At 55.1% G+C, this 15762-nt stretch overlaps 4 protein-coding genes across 4 annotated transcripts; 3 read left to right on the forward strand and 1 right to left on the reverse strand.

Moving 5' to 3' along the window:
• Positions 1 to 432: 432 nt before the first annotated feature.
• C8Q71DRAFT_729992 (uncharacterized protein) lies at positions 433 to 1729 on the forward strand. The gene is made up of 4 exons (XM_047922063.1): positions 433 to 523; positions 594 to 1057; positions 1118 to 1176; positions 1226 to 1729. The coding sequence occupies exons 2-4, from the start codon at positions 637 to 639 to the stop codon at positions 1544 to 1546; spliced, it is 801 nt and encodes a 266-aa protein (XP_047784577.1). The 5' UTR covers positions 433 to 523; positions 594 to 636; the 3' UTR covers positions 1547 to 1729.
• Positions 1730 to 3087: 1358 nt separating this feature from the next.
• Positions 3088 to 4072, reverse strand: C8Q71DRAFT_852293 (60S ribosomal protein L2/L8; the record flags this gene model as incomplete). Its single annotated transcript, XM_047926818.1, has 5 exons — positions 3088 to 3129; positions 3186 to 3327; positions 3380 to 3802; positions 3856 to 3971; positions 4031 to 4072. The coding sequence occupies 5 exons, from the start codon at positions 4070 to 4072 to the stop codon at positions 3088 to 3090; spliced, it is 765 nt and encodes a 254-aa protein (XP_047784578.1).
• A 1201-nt stretch (positions 4073 to 5273) lies between these two features.
• C8Q71DRAFT_730003 (uncharacterized protein) lies at positions 5274 to 9326 on the forward strand. The gene is made up of 5 exons (XM_047922064.1): positions 5274 to 6711; positions 6762 to 6818; positions 6870 to 6933; positions 6988 to 7803; positions 7880 to 9326. Exons 1-5 carry the CDS (start codon positions 5732 to 5734, stop codon positions 8936 to 8938), a joined length of 2976 nt encoding a protein of 991 aa, XP_047784579.1. The 5' UTR covers positions 5274 to 5731; the 3' UTR covers positions 8939 to 9326.
• A 5019-nt stretch (positions 9327 to 14345) lies between these two features.
• C8Q71DRAFT_12941 (SH3-domain-containing protein) lies at positions 14346 to 15762 on the forward strand. Its single transcript, XM_047916467.1, has 6 exons — positions 14346 to 14559; positions 14660 to 14837; positions 14897 to 15067; positions 15126 to 15413; positions 15463 to 15530; positions 15587 to 15762. The coding sequence occupies exons 1-6, from the start codon at positions 14501 to 14503 to the stop codon at positions 15648 to 15650; spliced, it is 828 nt and encodes a 275-aa protein (XP_047784580.1). The 5' UTR covers positions 14346 to 14500; the 3' UTR covers positions 15651 to 15762.

Here is a 15762-nt window from a genome sequence, read left to right on the forward strand (position 1 = left end):
TGCGAAATATAGAGCGTTGTCTGCTCAGAACACTTCGTCGAATGTGAGCATGTGTGCCCAGAATTTCCTCGCGAACGAGACTTCTCTCATGGATTCTACAGTACTTCCCAGAGCCTCCCCGAATGACTCGGTGTTCGAACATAGCCCGGTGTCATCGGGGCTCCGCGACCTCGCCGTTTTACAGAGCTATCAGCAGTGTTAAAGTCGACTTACGATGGTAGGTTCGTAAGGCTACGATGGCGCAATACACGCATGTACGTATCGTATTGTGTATCGCCGCCCGAGACTACCTTTGACAGGGCTCTCACTGTCAGGCCGTTCAACGCTATTCAATGCTCCGACTGAGATGACATGTCGGGAAACAAGAGGGTGGAAAGATAGGTGAGCACAGGGTGAGCACGTAAGTCATGACAAAGTCATCTGAGATACAGCGGGACAACGAGGCGTATAAAGAGATGAAGGAATGGCAGTCGCCATTGTACCAGTCTTCTGCCGAAGCATATTCCTTCACTTTATACTGAGGCTACTGAGTATGACAGGCAAAGTTTGGTTCAGTGAGTGCACGACCAAATCGTCTTCCATGAATTGCTCACCATACATATAGTCACTGGTGCGTCCAGCGGCTTCGGACGGCTCATGACGGAGCTCGTCCTCAAGAATGGCGATTCGGCGGTCGCTACGCTGAGAAAGCCCGAAGCCTTGGCCGAGTTGTCCTTCCAGCATGGCGCAGGCAGGCTCCTCGTGCTCAAACTTGACGTCACAAAGCCTCAGGAGATCCACGACGCATTCTCCGAGGCCGTCGAGAGATTTGGCCGCATAGACGTCGTATTCAACAACGCTGGCTACTCCATGCTGAGCGAAGTCGAAGGCGCGCCAGAGGAAGCAGGTCGCGCACTCTTCGACGTCAACGTGTGGGGGGCGGTGAACGTCAGCAATCAGGCGGTACATGTCTTCCGAGACGTCAACAAACCCGCTGGTGGGACGCTGCTGCAGGTGTCCTCGCTTCTCGGTCTCTATGCGTACCCAACCTTTGGTCACTACAGCGCTAGTAAATACGGTGAGTCATGGTGTTTGCGGTACTCTATGTAACATACCGACCAGAAGCACGCCGATCTAGCGCTGGAAGGCGTCAGTACGGCGTTAGCAGAGGAGGTTGAACCTGAATGGAAGATCAAGGTATGTGCATTCCGCACGGTAACGAGCCTGCCAATGATTTCCTCGTTAGATTGTCCTCATCGAACCTGGCAACTTTGGGACGTCCGCGATCAGCAACCTCGTACGCATACCTCCGCATCCCGCTTATACGAAGTCGACAGCGACGACGACCAAAGTTCGCGAGTGGGTCAAAGAGGATAGCTTCGACACGCCAGCGGACGCTGGCAAGGCCGTGGCCGCGATATACCGGATCGCTCAGCTTCCTGACCCTCCACTTCACCTTGTCCTGGGCAAGGATGCCGTGGAGCGAGTTCGGGGGAAAGCTGCCAAGTTACTCGCGGATATCGATCGGTTTGCCTCTTGGTCGGAGGATCTAGACGCGAAAGCTTGAAGAGGGGGATCTGACTTGTTCGTGACGATCCAGCCTCATTGACGATGTAAGATTGGGCACCGCAGCTGATAATTTGCATTTTTGAATGCGTGCCAGCTTATGACAAGCGATGGCACATTCGTAGTCTACTTGAGATCGAGTGAGAAAAAATGACAACATCGATGTGAGCTATCAGGATCAGACGTACTCGTACTTCTCCATGCCCCAGCCTATGTAATTCAAATGGTTGTTCGAAGATGCCTTCGGGCTCACCATTACACCCTATGAGACTGGCAACATTGGCAGAAACCACGAACTAAGAATAACGCGGCACGAGTCATAAACGTTGTGAGTAACGACCCTCAGCTTAAGTTATGTATTATCCTCCACGTCCACAACTCGGGATCGATCTCTGAGAAAGTATGGTCCAGTCAGTAGCAGTAAGTTTCGAGTACAAGCAAAGCAGAGGCTTAAGCCTGACGTCACCACAGTCACCGAAGCCTCAGGAATCAGAGTCAACAGGCTTCGGTCGAATCATGACGGAGCTCCGTGCTCCAGCAAGGCCACATCGCCGCACAGCACAGCCCAAGCAAGCTGCTCCGAGTCGTCCTGAGCTCGAAGTCATGAAGCCACAGGACTTATCAAGGACGCCTTCGCAGCCGCCGAGAGGACGTTCGGGCGCGCGTATAGACGTGGTCCTCAATCATGCCGGGTACTCGATCACGGACGAGGTGGAAAGCGCCGAAGACGAAGTCGTGCGCGCGATGTTCGAGGTCAACGACGGACGTCAGCAAAGCAGCGGTGCGACTCGTAATTTTCCGCGAAGTGGGCGAACCCACAGGGAGCAGGTTACTGCAGGTGTCGCCCATAGCGAGTCTTGTGGGTAACCTGATGTGGGGGCACTACAGTCACGGTGTGAAGGCCGGTATGCGCATCGCTTTGCTTCACCTGGACATGCCTGAGAATCTCCGTCAGCATTGGACCGAATGAGCGAAGCCCTAGCGAGCTCGCTCCGCCCCGAATGGAACATCAAAGTGAGCACATCACCAGGCTGACACAAGCGGCACCGACAATCTCTACTCCTGAACAGGTCAGTATCATCCAGCCCGGAGCCTTCCGCACGGCAGGTCCAGACAACGTCGCATGGCCCCGTATCCAGCCTACAACGAACTGGACACCGTAGTCAACAATGTCTCGCTGTCGTAAGGAAGATGGCGGACGAGCTTGCAGGGGCAGCTGATGGATGTTCGAAGTGGTCAGATACTGATGGTAACCTGGTTGTATGAGCTGGAGGGCAAGGCGATGTTGTGACAAGTTTATGAACTGTTCTTGGTACAAGCAGAGTGCTCTTACTTACACTTGCGAGGGCACCGAAGATCCACTGCTTGGAGAATGAACGGAACTCAGAAGTGGCCGAATCTCCCGACTTCGCGCATAAGCAGCATTCGTAGGCAAAGCATAAGTCATGATGCATATGCAACCGCTGCATACATAGCTTTTGGTGCGTGGAAAAGTATCGTGGCATATAGACAGCAAGGTAGACAGAATCCGACGACAAGCTCTTAGACCTCCTTGACCTTGACCGTACCACGGAGCAGACCGGTCTAGACATTATGTTATGAGCGCTCGGACGTGATACGATGCAATGACATGTACGTACCCGGCGGGCGGCAATGAGACCGACTTTCTGACCGGGGACGGCAGAGCGAGCGATTGTCGACGCCTTACCAATGTGTTGGTGGTTACCACCACCGTGAGGATGGTCGACGGGGTTCATAGCAACACCACGAGTACGGGGCCAGCTGCAAAATCATTCAGTAACCGGTGCGAAGACTAGTAACGCAAGATACGCACTTGTAGCGCTTGGCCTTGTACTTGTGGAATGCACGGCCAGCCTTGAGCAAAGGCTTGTCGATACGGCCACCACCAGCAACGATACCGATCGTCGCCCTGCAGCTGCCGGAGACGGTCTTCTTCGAACCGCTGGGGAGACGGATGCGGGTCTTGTTCTCATCGGGGGAGTGGCCGATGACGGTCGCGTAGTTGCCGGACGTCCGGGCGAGCGCACCGCGGTCGCCAGTCTTCTCCTCGACGTTGCTCACAATGGTTCCCTCAGGGCACTGCGAGACGGGGAGCACGTTGCCGACGGCGAGCTGCGCCTTCTTGCCGCAGTAGACGAAGGCGCCAGTGTGGAGACCCTCAGTTGCGACGAAAGTCTCCTTGCGGAGCTTGTACCTGTAGGGGTCGCGGAAGACGACACGGGCAAGGGGGGCACCACTACGATTATCGCTCAGCATATTGCGCCAGAAACCGGCTCAGACTGCACGCACCGACCAGCATCGTGGATGATCTCCTTCACAATACCCTTAACGTAGCCGTTGCGCTCTGCGAAGTCGAGCGGACGGAATTGCGCCGGCTGCTTGTTGTGGTGCGTATGCGCCTTGAACTGTAGATTGTAGAGGATGTGTTATTGTAAGTTCTCCGTACGAGATACAGAACACTTACGATGGCATGAGACCGCCTCTGTGCCCGAATGACCCTGCCCATTGTTCGTTCTGCGTAGAGAGTATCAGCAAATGTTGAGAGTTTGTACAAGTCGCGTATCAAGCGTAGAGGCGCATCCAGACGAGACCGAGTGCATCCAGCCCATAAGTAGGCCTAAACTGGCCGCGTTTCCTCGCCAGAGCAAAGTGAGACACTCATGGAGCATATCCGGTTCGACGTTTCGGCAGGACGGTGAAGCATACTCACATTCTTGCTGGTCAGAGACTTGGTGGACAGCGTTGGTGGATTTGCTCGGCTCGGAGCCCCTTTGGGAAATGTGAGCGCTCGTGGCACGTGACACAGGCGCTCGTACCGTGTGGCGTCGCAGCAAACGGCTTGTGCCACTGCGTCCTCGAACTTGAAGCTCATGTTCTGCGTCCGTCTGCCGTAAGTACACATGTACGTCCTACCACCTGTGAATGATTTGATTTTGGGTTCAGATTCAGGGCCTCCATATGCCGCGTCATTTTGTGTGTATATGAGTCATGACGCAGATGCGCCTATGAAACTGTATGGATTCATATTGGCCCTCAAAGACTCCGCTTTCACAGACGGTTCAGGTATGTTACATAGGACGGTACGCATGTTCGTTGACCACAAGTGCGGCTACACTATAGCCTCAACGACGAGACATGCTACTGAGAGACAGACAGGCTAGTCAGGCAATTGCTTCGCTGCCTCCGAGATCCTGTGGTCATGCAGGTCAGTGACCTAGACTATCTTCGGCCAGGTACTGCACCGACAGATCGAGTGTGCCTTGTGCCACAAATGTGCGGGTCGCAACAGTCTTCTTGCCATACAATAGACTGCTGTTCTCAGGAACGACAGAGTTGGTTCTCGGCAGCATGGCCTGACAGAAGGAGTTGATTGATACTCTGACAGCAGGCGAGCTTCACCTGCTAAGACGTACACTGCAGAGCGGTTCCCACATGGACCGTACATTCCCCCACGCACAGAGGAGCCGTGTCTGGTGATAGCTGAAGCGGCAGGGGAAGGTCAGAGTATCCAATGGGGTGCGGCGCACCTGTTCGTGCGGGGAAAGTCTTGGGATGTATCTGCGGTGATGTAGCGATCGGGCGCGCTCGAGGTGTTGTCTGGCGGATTCCCACTTCAACTAAGGTTCTCTTATCGAGTCTCAGTAGGCTCTTCCATTGTGCACGAGATGGCATCTTCGCCTGCTCGTTTCATTCCGCGTCCGAATGGAGGCAGATTCCGTGATCAGAGGAGGCCCGTCGATGAAATCGATCACGCTGCGTAATGTGTCCTCGGTGCCACGATCTGCGCGAGGACCCGACGCGCCATGCTTGTGCGGGTGTATATAAGAAGGCGAGAGAGCGTGTCCCGCGAGCGAGCGACGGTGCGAGTGGGCGGGCGGGCGCTGGCGGGGGCGCTCCCAGACTCGGCGCGGGTGGTTGGAAAGTCTCACGAGGGCGCGCCGCGTGCACCGCTTTCCTCCTCCCTCGAGCTTGCCCCCTCGGTCCCTGCCAGCCCGGCCCCGTTTGGCTCGCCAGCCCGCTGAACACACGCCCTCGCCCTCCACGCCTCCTTCCGCATCCGGCTGCCCTCCTCGCGCCCTCTCCGGACGCCTCGGCCGCTCGCTGACGACCAGCCCGTTGCGAGGACCCCTGTGTTCTCGCCTCATATCCGGTGATTCAGATTACTATGATACATCTCGATCGCGGCCACCCTTCTGCTATCGCTGGGCATTCAAAGTCTAATTTGATACTGGCGGACCCACCCCATGCTGATCAGCATTCCCTCCTCTCTTGGTCGCCATCCACCCGCACCGACACAACTTTCTATCACGACTCCCAGGAACCATTCGCTCTGACAAGCGACCCCGCGAAACACACGATACCTTCTGATCCAGCCCCAGGACAAAAGCAAGACCAACCGGCTCCAGCAACAGCCAATCACGGCCCTATCACTCCTGGCGACGCAGAAGAACCAAACCTGCCAGAGCCGTCGCCCTCAAGTCCTGCAGACCCACGCTCCCCAGTCGCCGACACGTCGTCTTCTCTCAGCCCACCACCAGACGCAGCGACACCCAGTGCGGCGGCGGCAGCGGCAGCAGCGTCGGACCCAGGCTCGAATGGTGACAAGCCTCCAGGTAGTGGAGGCGAGGCGGCAGGAGAGGTGGAAGCGCCGACGGAGGGGGACAAAGGAAGCTCTGCAGAGGAGGTGGACAAGGCATCGCGTGCATCTACACCACTCAGTGAGCTTTCCTCTGCTCCTGATGACGAGGAAGAGTACAAGACAAAGGAAGGAGGGGCGTCCGTTGGCGGACCATCTCCGAGCGGCCACAAGGAGACACACGAGGCTGATGGTCCTAACAAGAGTGCCCCACAGGGCGCAACGAGCAAGGGTCATGCATCAGCTGCGTCAAACGCACAATCCCCACGCGAAGCACCGCCTGAGGCATCATCGTCCCATTCGAATCCCGCCAAATTTGCTTCGGACGCCAGAGGATCGTCGATCATCCATTCGTCGTCGTCATCGGTCTCGAGTCCCTTCTCCCAGCCAGATATCGCATCCTTGGGAAGCGACGTCACGCTTCCGAACCATGTCTCTGCGGCCTCCGCCGGCGCGAAGCTAGACCCCAAGGTCGTCACCACCCTGGAGCTCAACAACCAGTTGCTGAGGTATGCACATTCGCGGTACCCATCATGTCCAGATGTTCACCGCGCCACAGTGTAATGACGGCTTTGCTGAACCGCGGGTACTCGAGCGAAAACCCATTGGTTTCTCAGTACGTGTATGCGTGCGCTCATAATGCCCTCTTACTGAGAAGTATTTTCAGATATGGTGCGCATGTCCAGTCGAACCTAGCTTGGCTAGCTGCAGCTGCAGACGGGAAGGAGAAGGTGGGTATTCGAACCTTGCCAATAGCAATTCTGCGTCGCTTAACTTTGGTCCAGGGTCGGAATAACGTGCCTCTACCAAAGATGACGCCTCCGCCTCGAATCGATTTCCTCTCCATGGATCGAATACACCAACTCTACTCCGAGATGTCCGCCGCATTTGCCAAAGAGATCGCACGTCGCGCACAAGCGGGTGCCGCCTCACATGGCATGTCACTACCAGGCGATCTCCAGAATGGCCTCAAGCGCAACCGCCCAGACGAGCTCTTCCCAGACCTAGCGAACAAGCGACGCGATACCGGCGACTCGAAGCTGTCAACACCGATCGCATCGACCCCGCAACTCTCGAACGCGGTGACGCCACACATGAACCCTGGTATGGGGCACAACCCTGCTAACCCGCTGAGCGCGGTGCCCTCATTACAGGGGACACCAGCTCCGCAACTAGGCAGTCCTGCCATGCCGCCACCATCGGCACCGACAGGCATGATGGGCGGCGCGAACGAAGCTCAGTTGCTCGCAGCGCGGGAACGGGCTCGGCAAATGCAACTTCAAATGCAGCGGCAACACATGCAGCAACAGCAGCAGCAACTCGCCGAGAGCAACCGACAGATGTCGCCGCCTCACGCTCAGCAGGGCGGGATGGGGATGTCGAACATGGCGGGTCCGTCGTCGATGGGTGGCATGCAGCAACAACAGCAGGGCAATCTCGCGATGTTGCAGCAGCAGAGCCAGGGCAACCCGATGCTGATGCGGCAATATCAGATCTTGCAAACCCCGAACCATCCGCTCATGCAGTACCTGACGCAGCAGGTCCAGAACTTCACGAACCTACCAATACCGCAACAGCTGCAGCATATTCAGAACGCTCAGGTATGTACTGCTCAAAGCGGCGTGCGGCAGTGCCCACATTGACTTGTGCGATCGTACTTAATAGATGATCCTTCAGCAGCGACAACAACGGATGGCGAAGGAGTCCGGCGGGTCGATGCAGAACATGAACATGATGAACCCTGGCATGCTCGCAAACGCCGGAATGTCGCCGGGGCAGATCAGCCCTACGAGGTCAATGCAGCAAGCATCCATGCCGGGATCCTCTTCGGCCGGTGGCAATCCGTACGGGAACCAGGGAGCGGGTTCGGGTATGGGTATGCACGGAGCTGGCCTGACACCGCAACAGCAAGCGTTCCTCGCGAATATGACGCCCCAACAGAAGCAGCTGTACCTTATGCAGCAACAGCAAATGCGCAATGGCGGCATGTCGAATCCGGGGATGATGAACCCCCAGATGATGGCTGCGGCACAGGAGCGGATGCAGCAGCAACAACAGCAGCGGATGGCGCAGGCCGGCATGAACGCGAACGCAGGCATGCAAATGCCGGGCGCGATGGATGCGTCGGGGCACATCCCGGCGCTGCGGTCGAATCCGTCCATGTCCGGGATCGCGAGGAACACGAGGACGCCGTCGGACTCGGCGCCATCACCAGCGGCGGGCATGTCGCAGCGGATATCGGGGCACACGCCAGACGACCTCCAGCGGGCGATGATGATGCAGCAGGCCCAGCAGCGCGGGATGGCGCATCAGCAGATGATGCAGCAGCAGAACGCAGGCGGGGGCATGCCGCAGATGAACTTCCAGCAGAACATGCAGCAGCAGATGTCGCCGATGGGCCAGGGCCAGGGATCGTACGGGATGTCGCCGCCGAACAGCGCGGGCCCGGGAGGCGGGTTTGGTGGCGGGATGCAAGCAGGGATGGGTGGCACGCCCCAGCCTGGAGCAGGCGGCCAAAATCAGTGGCAACAGAATGCCAACGGTCTAGGCAACGGGCAGTTCCCGTTTGTCGCGCCATCACCAGGCGCGAGCCAGCATCACTCCGATCCCTCCATGACCCCGCGCCAGATGTCGGCGACGCCCGCGCCGGGCCAGACGATGGCACAAAACAGCCCGCAGTCGGACCAGGGCGGGCTGACCGATTTCGCAGATATATTTAATAACTGGGGGCAGTAGCCCTGAGGCTGGTGGGACGGACGCGGTTGTTTTGATGATGATATCTGGATCTCTCTTTAGCTGCTGCTCTCGTGTTCTTGTCAAAGTTACTCTCCGTGCTGCTTGGGCGTATAGTATCCGGCGGTCGTGCACATCGTATACATGTCCCCCCTCCCCCTCGTCGTCCCCCCTTCTGTCTCTGTCTATTACTCCGATATGTTCTGGTATGCAGTCGTCCTCGTATAATATCTGTATCGTAGGGAAAGGCTGATTGCTGTCGCATTGTTATTGATACCTATCTGTTGTACACTCGTAGCCTGCTTCCTCCGACCCGAATCGCGATACTGGATTGACCGCACGGCACTCGCGCCCGTCAAGAATTTCTATTGACAGCGACTGTGACTCAGACTCTTTTTTTTTTTTTTTTTTTATTCACCGGGTTTAGACTCCGTACAACATAGGCACATGTAGAGTATAATAATAGAGAGTCCCTCGACGCATTCACCCGCCTGGTGACGGGGTGAACCAGAGGGCATCGCCCGGCTGTCCAACAGGAGACCGGTTAGGTACGAATTCGTCTGACAACTGACTGGCGTCAGCCGTAAGGCCAGCCGCCGAGTCTAGAAGCGAATCAATACGAGGCAGAGGATGTCGGTCTAGGACACGCAACATCTCATCCACCTCCTCGTCGGGAACATCACCGGCGTCTACCACATGACGTGGCATAGCATCAAACCGGGCAAGCACTTCTTTGTCGTGCTCCCACTGTGATGAAAGATGCTGAGCAAATATCTCAGCTTTGTCGTTGATTTCATCAAAGAATTTGATGACGTCATCGTGATCCTTAGAGAAAGGCTTATCATGGATGCCTCCCTTCTCAATACGCCCCTTCAGATTGAGCCATTGTGTTTGGCGCCAAACTGTGTGGGCATGTAGTCGCGCCCAATTAAGGGTAAGCATGTCGCCGCGAGTTTCATCATCCTTACATTTGGACAGGATCTCTGCCCACTCGAAGGTGGCTGCTAATGGATTCATATAGGCGAAATCCACGATGTCACTGGGGGCCCAGCCACGCTGGGTCCTGCTGTAATAGGTGTCCACATGTCGCTGCTTCCACCCAAACGGGCCGATGAATGGAGAGCGCTTGTGCTTTTTAACCCGTATCCAAAACGGGCATTTGAAGAGTATGTGATCGCGGGTTTCTTTATGTCCGCCGCGTCCGCACAAACATTTGATTGGTCCATTTTTCCGGAACCGTTCTCGGTATTCCCCGCAAGGGAAGTGATTAGTCAGTAAACGTGCAATTTTTGCCGTTTTCTGATTACTAAACTTGAGACCTTTCGTCTTAAATAAGAACGATTGGTTACGGACATTGGATGGCTTCAGCTGCTTATGCCACCACATCTTGTTGCCCAAGTACTTATTAGGGCGAGATAGGATAGAGGGGTCGGGGACCCCTCTAACGTTGGCTTTCTGTACGTGGTCCGGGTGTTTGTATTCCCGGGCCCACGCGCGTAACATCTCCCTTCGGATGCCTTGCTGGGCAAAAGAAAAGGAAACTATATCAGCAATCGGAACATCCCGATCGTTAACAAGGTCTGAAGCGAGTTTGTCGACTGCTTCATTCCAAAGAATGCCCACGTGTGATGGGCTCCATAAGAAGATGACCTTTCGGTCACGCCTTCCTTCCAGGAAACGTGCAGCTTCCTGGTTTGCCATGAGGGCGGCCAGCTGGCTTGGACCCTTACCCGGCTTCATGATCTTCTGCAAGTTACCAATGTTGTCACTTGCGAAGATGAGTGTTTCTGTGCTGCCTTCGACATGCTCCCAGACTTTGTTGGCTGCCTTCGCAGAGGCAAGAACCTCGGCGTCGTAGCTAGTAGCGCGTCCGGCGCTAAATGCGCCTTCTGCAACCTTACGAAGTTCCTTTGTGATAATCCACGCAGAAGCACATCGCGTGTTGTCCGGGTTGTCCCGGTCAATGAGTGCAGATCCATCAGTCCACATCACTAAAGTGTTCTTATCGAAGATAAGATCGAAGGTGCGGGGAGTCCAGGTGTCTTTGATCCACGCTCTGAACTGCTTGCTGATTTTTCCATCCTTCTTTTTCGGAGGAGGGTCGTCATGCTTCTTGTGCCGGTCTCGTTTGTCTCGGCTGAAGAACATCTTCTGGATTCGGTTGTCATCTAGATCGATGAGCCGGTCTCCAGGTCGACAAGCGTCGCTGTAGTGGGAGAACTCCTCATTACTTCGTTCAGCAATTTTTGCAAACGCCCTTAGCGGCGTGCGAGATGCCTTGCGGCTGCCCTCGATAAAGGGCATAACGACGTTGAGTTGGGAAGTAACCCATTCCTTGCCAAGGATCGCCTTTGTGGGGTGGCCCTCGCCTAATGTTCGAAGACGAAGCGCGTAGCGCTCCATGTATCGGGTGATATTTTCCTTTAGGGGGACTAGGCCCGCCAGTGATTCCATTGCTCCAATGGGCGTGGTGCGGAAACACCCCGTGATCCATCTGCAAGCGCGAGCTTGGGCGGTGTGAAATTCACGAAGAATCCACCCAATTCCTTTCCAGCCCGGCTTCCACCAGAGCTGCGCACCATAGCAAATGAGCGGAAGCACATGCGCTATGTATAATTGTCTCTTTTGAGCCGGAGTGAATCCGCGGAGAGAGTTACCCAGCATTGATATCGATGATACCGTGCTAGCCGCTTTGCATGCATAAAAACGAACATGCGATTTGAATGACAACTTCGGGTCGAAGTAGAACCCGAGGTATCTCATAGACGCTGAGGGGACCACCCTGACGGTTTGGTTCCCAAGTGATACCACCACATCTGGCCCGAAGGGCCGGTCTGGTCGCCATGGGTCTCGGTGTTTCCAGAAATGGATACACTCGAGTTTGTCCGCTTCCGCAGATAGCCCAAGCCTGATAAGGTCGAGCATTAGGGCGTGGAATATGACCTGTATTGTGACACAGTTCAATTCTACTTGGGTAAGGTTGGATAGGTTCCGAGGAACTGCAGCCAAGATCCCTCCGTCGTCCACAAAGAATTGGATGGAAGAGTTACCCGGCATCGGTTTCCCGACCGGGTATTGCTTATGTAACACCGGGGCAATATAGAATCCCGATGCAACCGGTGACAGTGACGAGCCTTGTCCCATTCCTAGTGGAACAGCGGTCGCCTCCGTGACTTTGCCGTTGAATAGGTATTTAGTAAACCTTCCCACGAAGTAGTCGGCAAAGAAGTCACAGAGATCATCTGCAAAGCCTTGCTTTCTGAATATTTCCACCATCATTTTGTGATTGATGGAAGGGTAGAACTGTGACACGTCCAGCAGAAGCATGGACGGTGTCATGTTTCTGGCCCAGGCCTCGTGCACAAAGTGCACGACTTGCATGCCCGCATCAACCGTACTGTGTTCAACAGTACCGCCGAATTGGCATGGGTGTAAGATGCCGTACTTCTGGCCATCGAACTGCATACGCATTGCAAGAAGCTTTTCAAATAGCTTCCCGAACACGCTGAGGAGGCATATTGGTCGATATGCTTTGGCTTTGCTATAATCCGGCTTATTAGGCTTGGGTATAACAACCGTGATGGACCTCTTAAAGACGTCAGGGAATTTGTGCAGTCGGATGCACGCGTTGTAGTATGCCTTGAAAAAGGAATAGACTTTAGATCCCCAGTTGATCGTGTTAATCACGTTCCCCTGTTTATCTTTTAATTCTTCAATCATGTGGAATATGCGTTTGCACCATTCCCAATTGACGTGATCTTCACCTCCGACTGACGTGTTAGACGTGTCAGCCAAATGTTCCGCAATCTCTTCCATGGAGATTTCATTAAAGGGACGCTTCTCGAATTGCTTGAACTCTTCGAGAATTGTCTCATCGACTTCCTTCGGGATGGAAGGAGTGAATTGCTCTCTGAACTCTGTTTGGAGTTCGTCCTGCGATTGGATAACGGATCCATCAGCGCGCTTGATCTGCACGCTGGCATCCAGTTTCCTCGGCTTAGCCCAGCTAACAAAGTTGGAGATAAGCTGGGGGTGGCAATTCGACAACATTTTGTCGAAGAATTCCCGCTTGGCGCCTTTAGAAGCGCGGCGGAGAGAGTTGTTCGCTTTACGGCGTCGGTTATTAGCCCCTTCGTAGAGTTCATGGTAAATTTTGAACTGGTCAGCGTTTCTGCCTAATGTTCGTAGAGCAAGGCCGATAAGGCCTCGCACTTTGTCACATTGTTTAGATGTGAGAATCTGGCGCTTGCGAGCGGCACTGCACTCGGCATTCCACCAGGACTTTGAACGGGCTGTGCGCTGGGGTTTCACCACATTTCCCTTCCATGTCCGCTGGATGTAAGCATACAGCTTATCTCCAGTTCGCTGTAGCTCATCAGCTGTCTCCCACCGAGTGGGGAGATCAGCAATGAGCTTGGCAACTGCTAGGCAGAACTCGTTGGATGCGGGTCCTACGCGTGCAATTATCGGTTCGGGCTCCGGTGAATCACCGGCATTCCATTCCCACGTCAACGGAGCATGGTCACTCCGGTGACGTGCGTGGGTATTGACCTTAAAGTTCAATATTTGGATGTCCGGTCTGTGCCAGACCAAATCAAGAGTTCTTGCGGCCAACCTAGGGTTATTGGATTTCCAGGTGGCCGGCGCTGCAGGGTCATTTCCTAGGAGCAATTGAAGCTCCGTGGTTAAGTCCCATAAGTCTGAAATTGTACCTCCATGAGGAGGATTTTCATTGCAGTTGCGTGTCACCTTGTCCCATGCGACGTGGTGCAGGTTAAAATCCCCCGCCATCAACGTGATAGGCGGGAGAGAGTCCACGTGTTCGAGCAAGTGAGAGATCACATTGTTCGGCCCGTTATCATTGTACACGTTGAGCACATTGCAGGCGCCCTGTGGTGTACCGAAGGAGACCAGGAGACAGTCACCGTGAGGTGCTGATCCGGTAATGATGTGGGGACTAGCCCCGCGCCAGCGGCGATGCACGTATGTGGCAACCCGGGACTTGGAGGACGCGCCGAAGCACGTGAAATTTCGGTGAGCAGTCGTATTCTCATACGAGTCCCCGTCCTTTTTCTTACTGGACGGCACATTTTTGATATGTCCCCAGAAGATCTCTTGCACGCAGATGACGTCAGCGTCTCTGTAGCGCTCAAGGAGCTGAGTCGTATTCTCAGCAGATTTCTGCACATTGGCAGAAACAAATTTGACATTAAAGGCCGGCTCAGGCTCAGCTTCATTGTCAAGGATGTTATCATTCGGTACTGGTGGTGGTACAGGTACGATTACAGGTACTCCGGGGGGCTGTTGAAGCCACCGGTCCTGTGACTCAGACTCGACAAGCACAGACACTCAGAACAACAGCGTCCCATCTTGTCGTGATACATAATATATGGCAGCTCGTGATACGATGGTCCTGTGCGGCTTTGTACTGAATCTCGGAGGCGATGTGACATGACTTGAGAAGATCGCGTTCGTCGACGCTCTATAACAACGTCTTGCTCTACGCCGACTGTCATCCGTCTCTCACGACTTACTGCCCACCAAAGTCGATCGTCCGATGCAAACATGGTCTTCGCCAATCTGAACAACCGCGAGAAGGACGCGTTCTTCTCTTTGCTGGACGAGTTGAGTGCCGTGCTTTCCCTGCGTGATCGGTCCATCAATCTGAGCGCGTTGTGGCTACTTCTCTCTGTTTCGTCGTGGTGGCCCTCCCACTTTCCGCAGGTACTTCACCTCCCGCCCAGAACTCCTGAACAAGCCAGGGCAATCCTCAGACGCAGTGAAGGCATCAGCTGCGTCCGCCCTACACAGTGCGTTCAGCAAAACGACCCCTCAGGAGGCAGCATCTATCGTGAAGAGGGCGATTCCTCCACCGCGACCGGATGCATCTAGTGCGTCCTCGGTGAGTTTGGTCCCTTGCAAGCGTTTGCTGTGGTCTGTTTATCACTTCGATGTTCATAGCAACAGGCATCTGTACCAGAGTTCCCCTCCGCCGCCGCAGGGAGGGTAGCCGCTGCAGCTGCGGCATTCGGCGCATCTGGAGCTCAGCTGCCTCGTCCTCCTGCCCGTCGGGCACCGAGCTCTGCTTCCGAGGAGCAAGAATCGTCCGCCAATAAATTTGTCCAAGAGAAGGTGAGTGCAATGCGACCTGGCATGTACGGTTTGTGCTGAGCGCCTCTACTTCGTGCAGAGATTCGGCGACGTAGATGTCTCCTCTGGGAAGGCCATGTTCTCCTCTTTGCGCAACTCCACCGCGAGCAAGCATGCTACGCCCCCGTCAGTAGCCCCGCCCACACCCTCGGCCATCCAGTCTAGGAGGGGCGCCTTCGCGCCGCCTCCCGTGAGACGAGCTGATTCTACTGCATCCAATGCGGGGAACACCTCGTCGCCTCCGCCTCCCCCGCCGCCCCGTCCTCGAGTCCCGGAGCCGGAGCCTGAAGGTGAATGGGCGGAAGCGCTGTACGATTACACCAGTGACGTATGTGCTCGACGTTCATGCTCTCTGCGTTTGATGCTTACAAGATCAGGATCCTGGTGATCTGCCGCTGGAAGAGGGCGCGAGGGTATTCATTGTCGAGAGGACATCCGATGATTGGTACGTGTTCACCATGCCGTACGGGAGATGGTTGTACTTACACGGGGTCTCAACAGGTGGACGGGAGAGATGGATGGCAGGAGAGGTCTCGTTCCTGCTGCGTATGTGAAGGTACTCTGATTGCTATCATGAAAGTTCTCGCTTCGATATGTATATCTCTCTGGGACTTGTGTCTCTCTGAGACTTGTGTTTCTCTGGGACATGTGATGTACTCTGGAGACCGCCTCTTCAC

Source organism: Rhodofomes roseus (assembly GCF_022264815.1).
Source record: "Rhodofomes roseus strain CIRM-BRFM 1785 chromosome Unknown C8Q71scaffold_1, whole genome shotgun sequence".
Classification (NCBI taxonomy): domain Eukaryota; kingdom Fungi; phylum Basidiomycota; class Agaricomycetes; order Polyporales; family Fomitopsidaceae; genus Rhodofomes; species Rhodofomes roseus.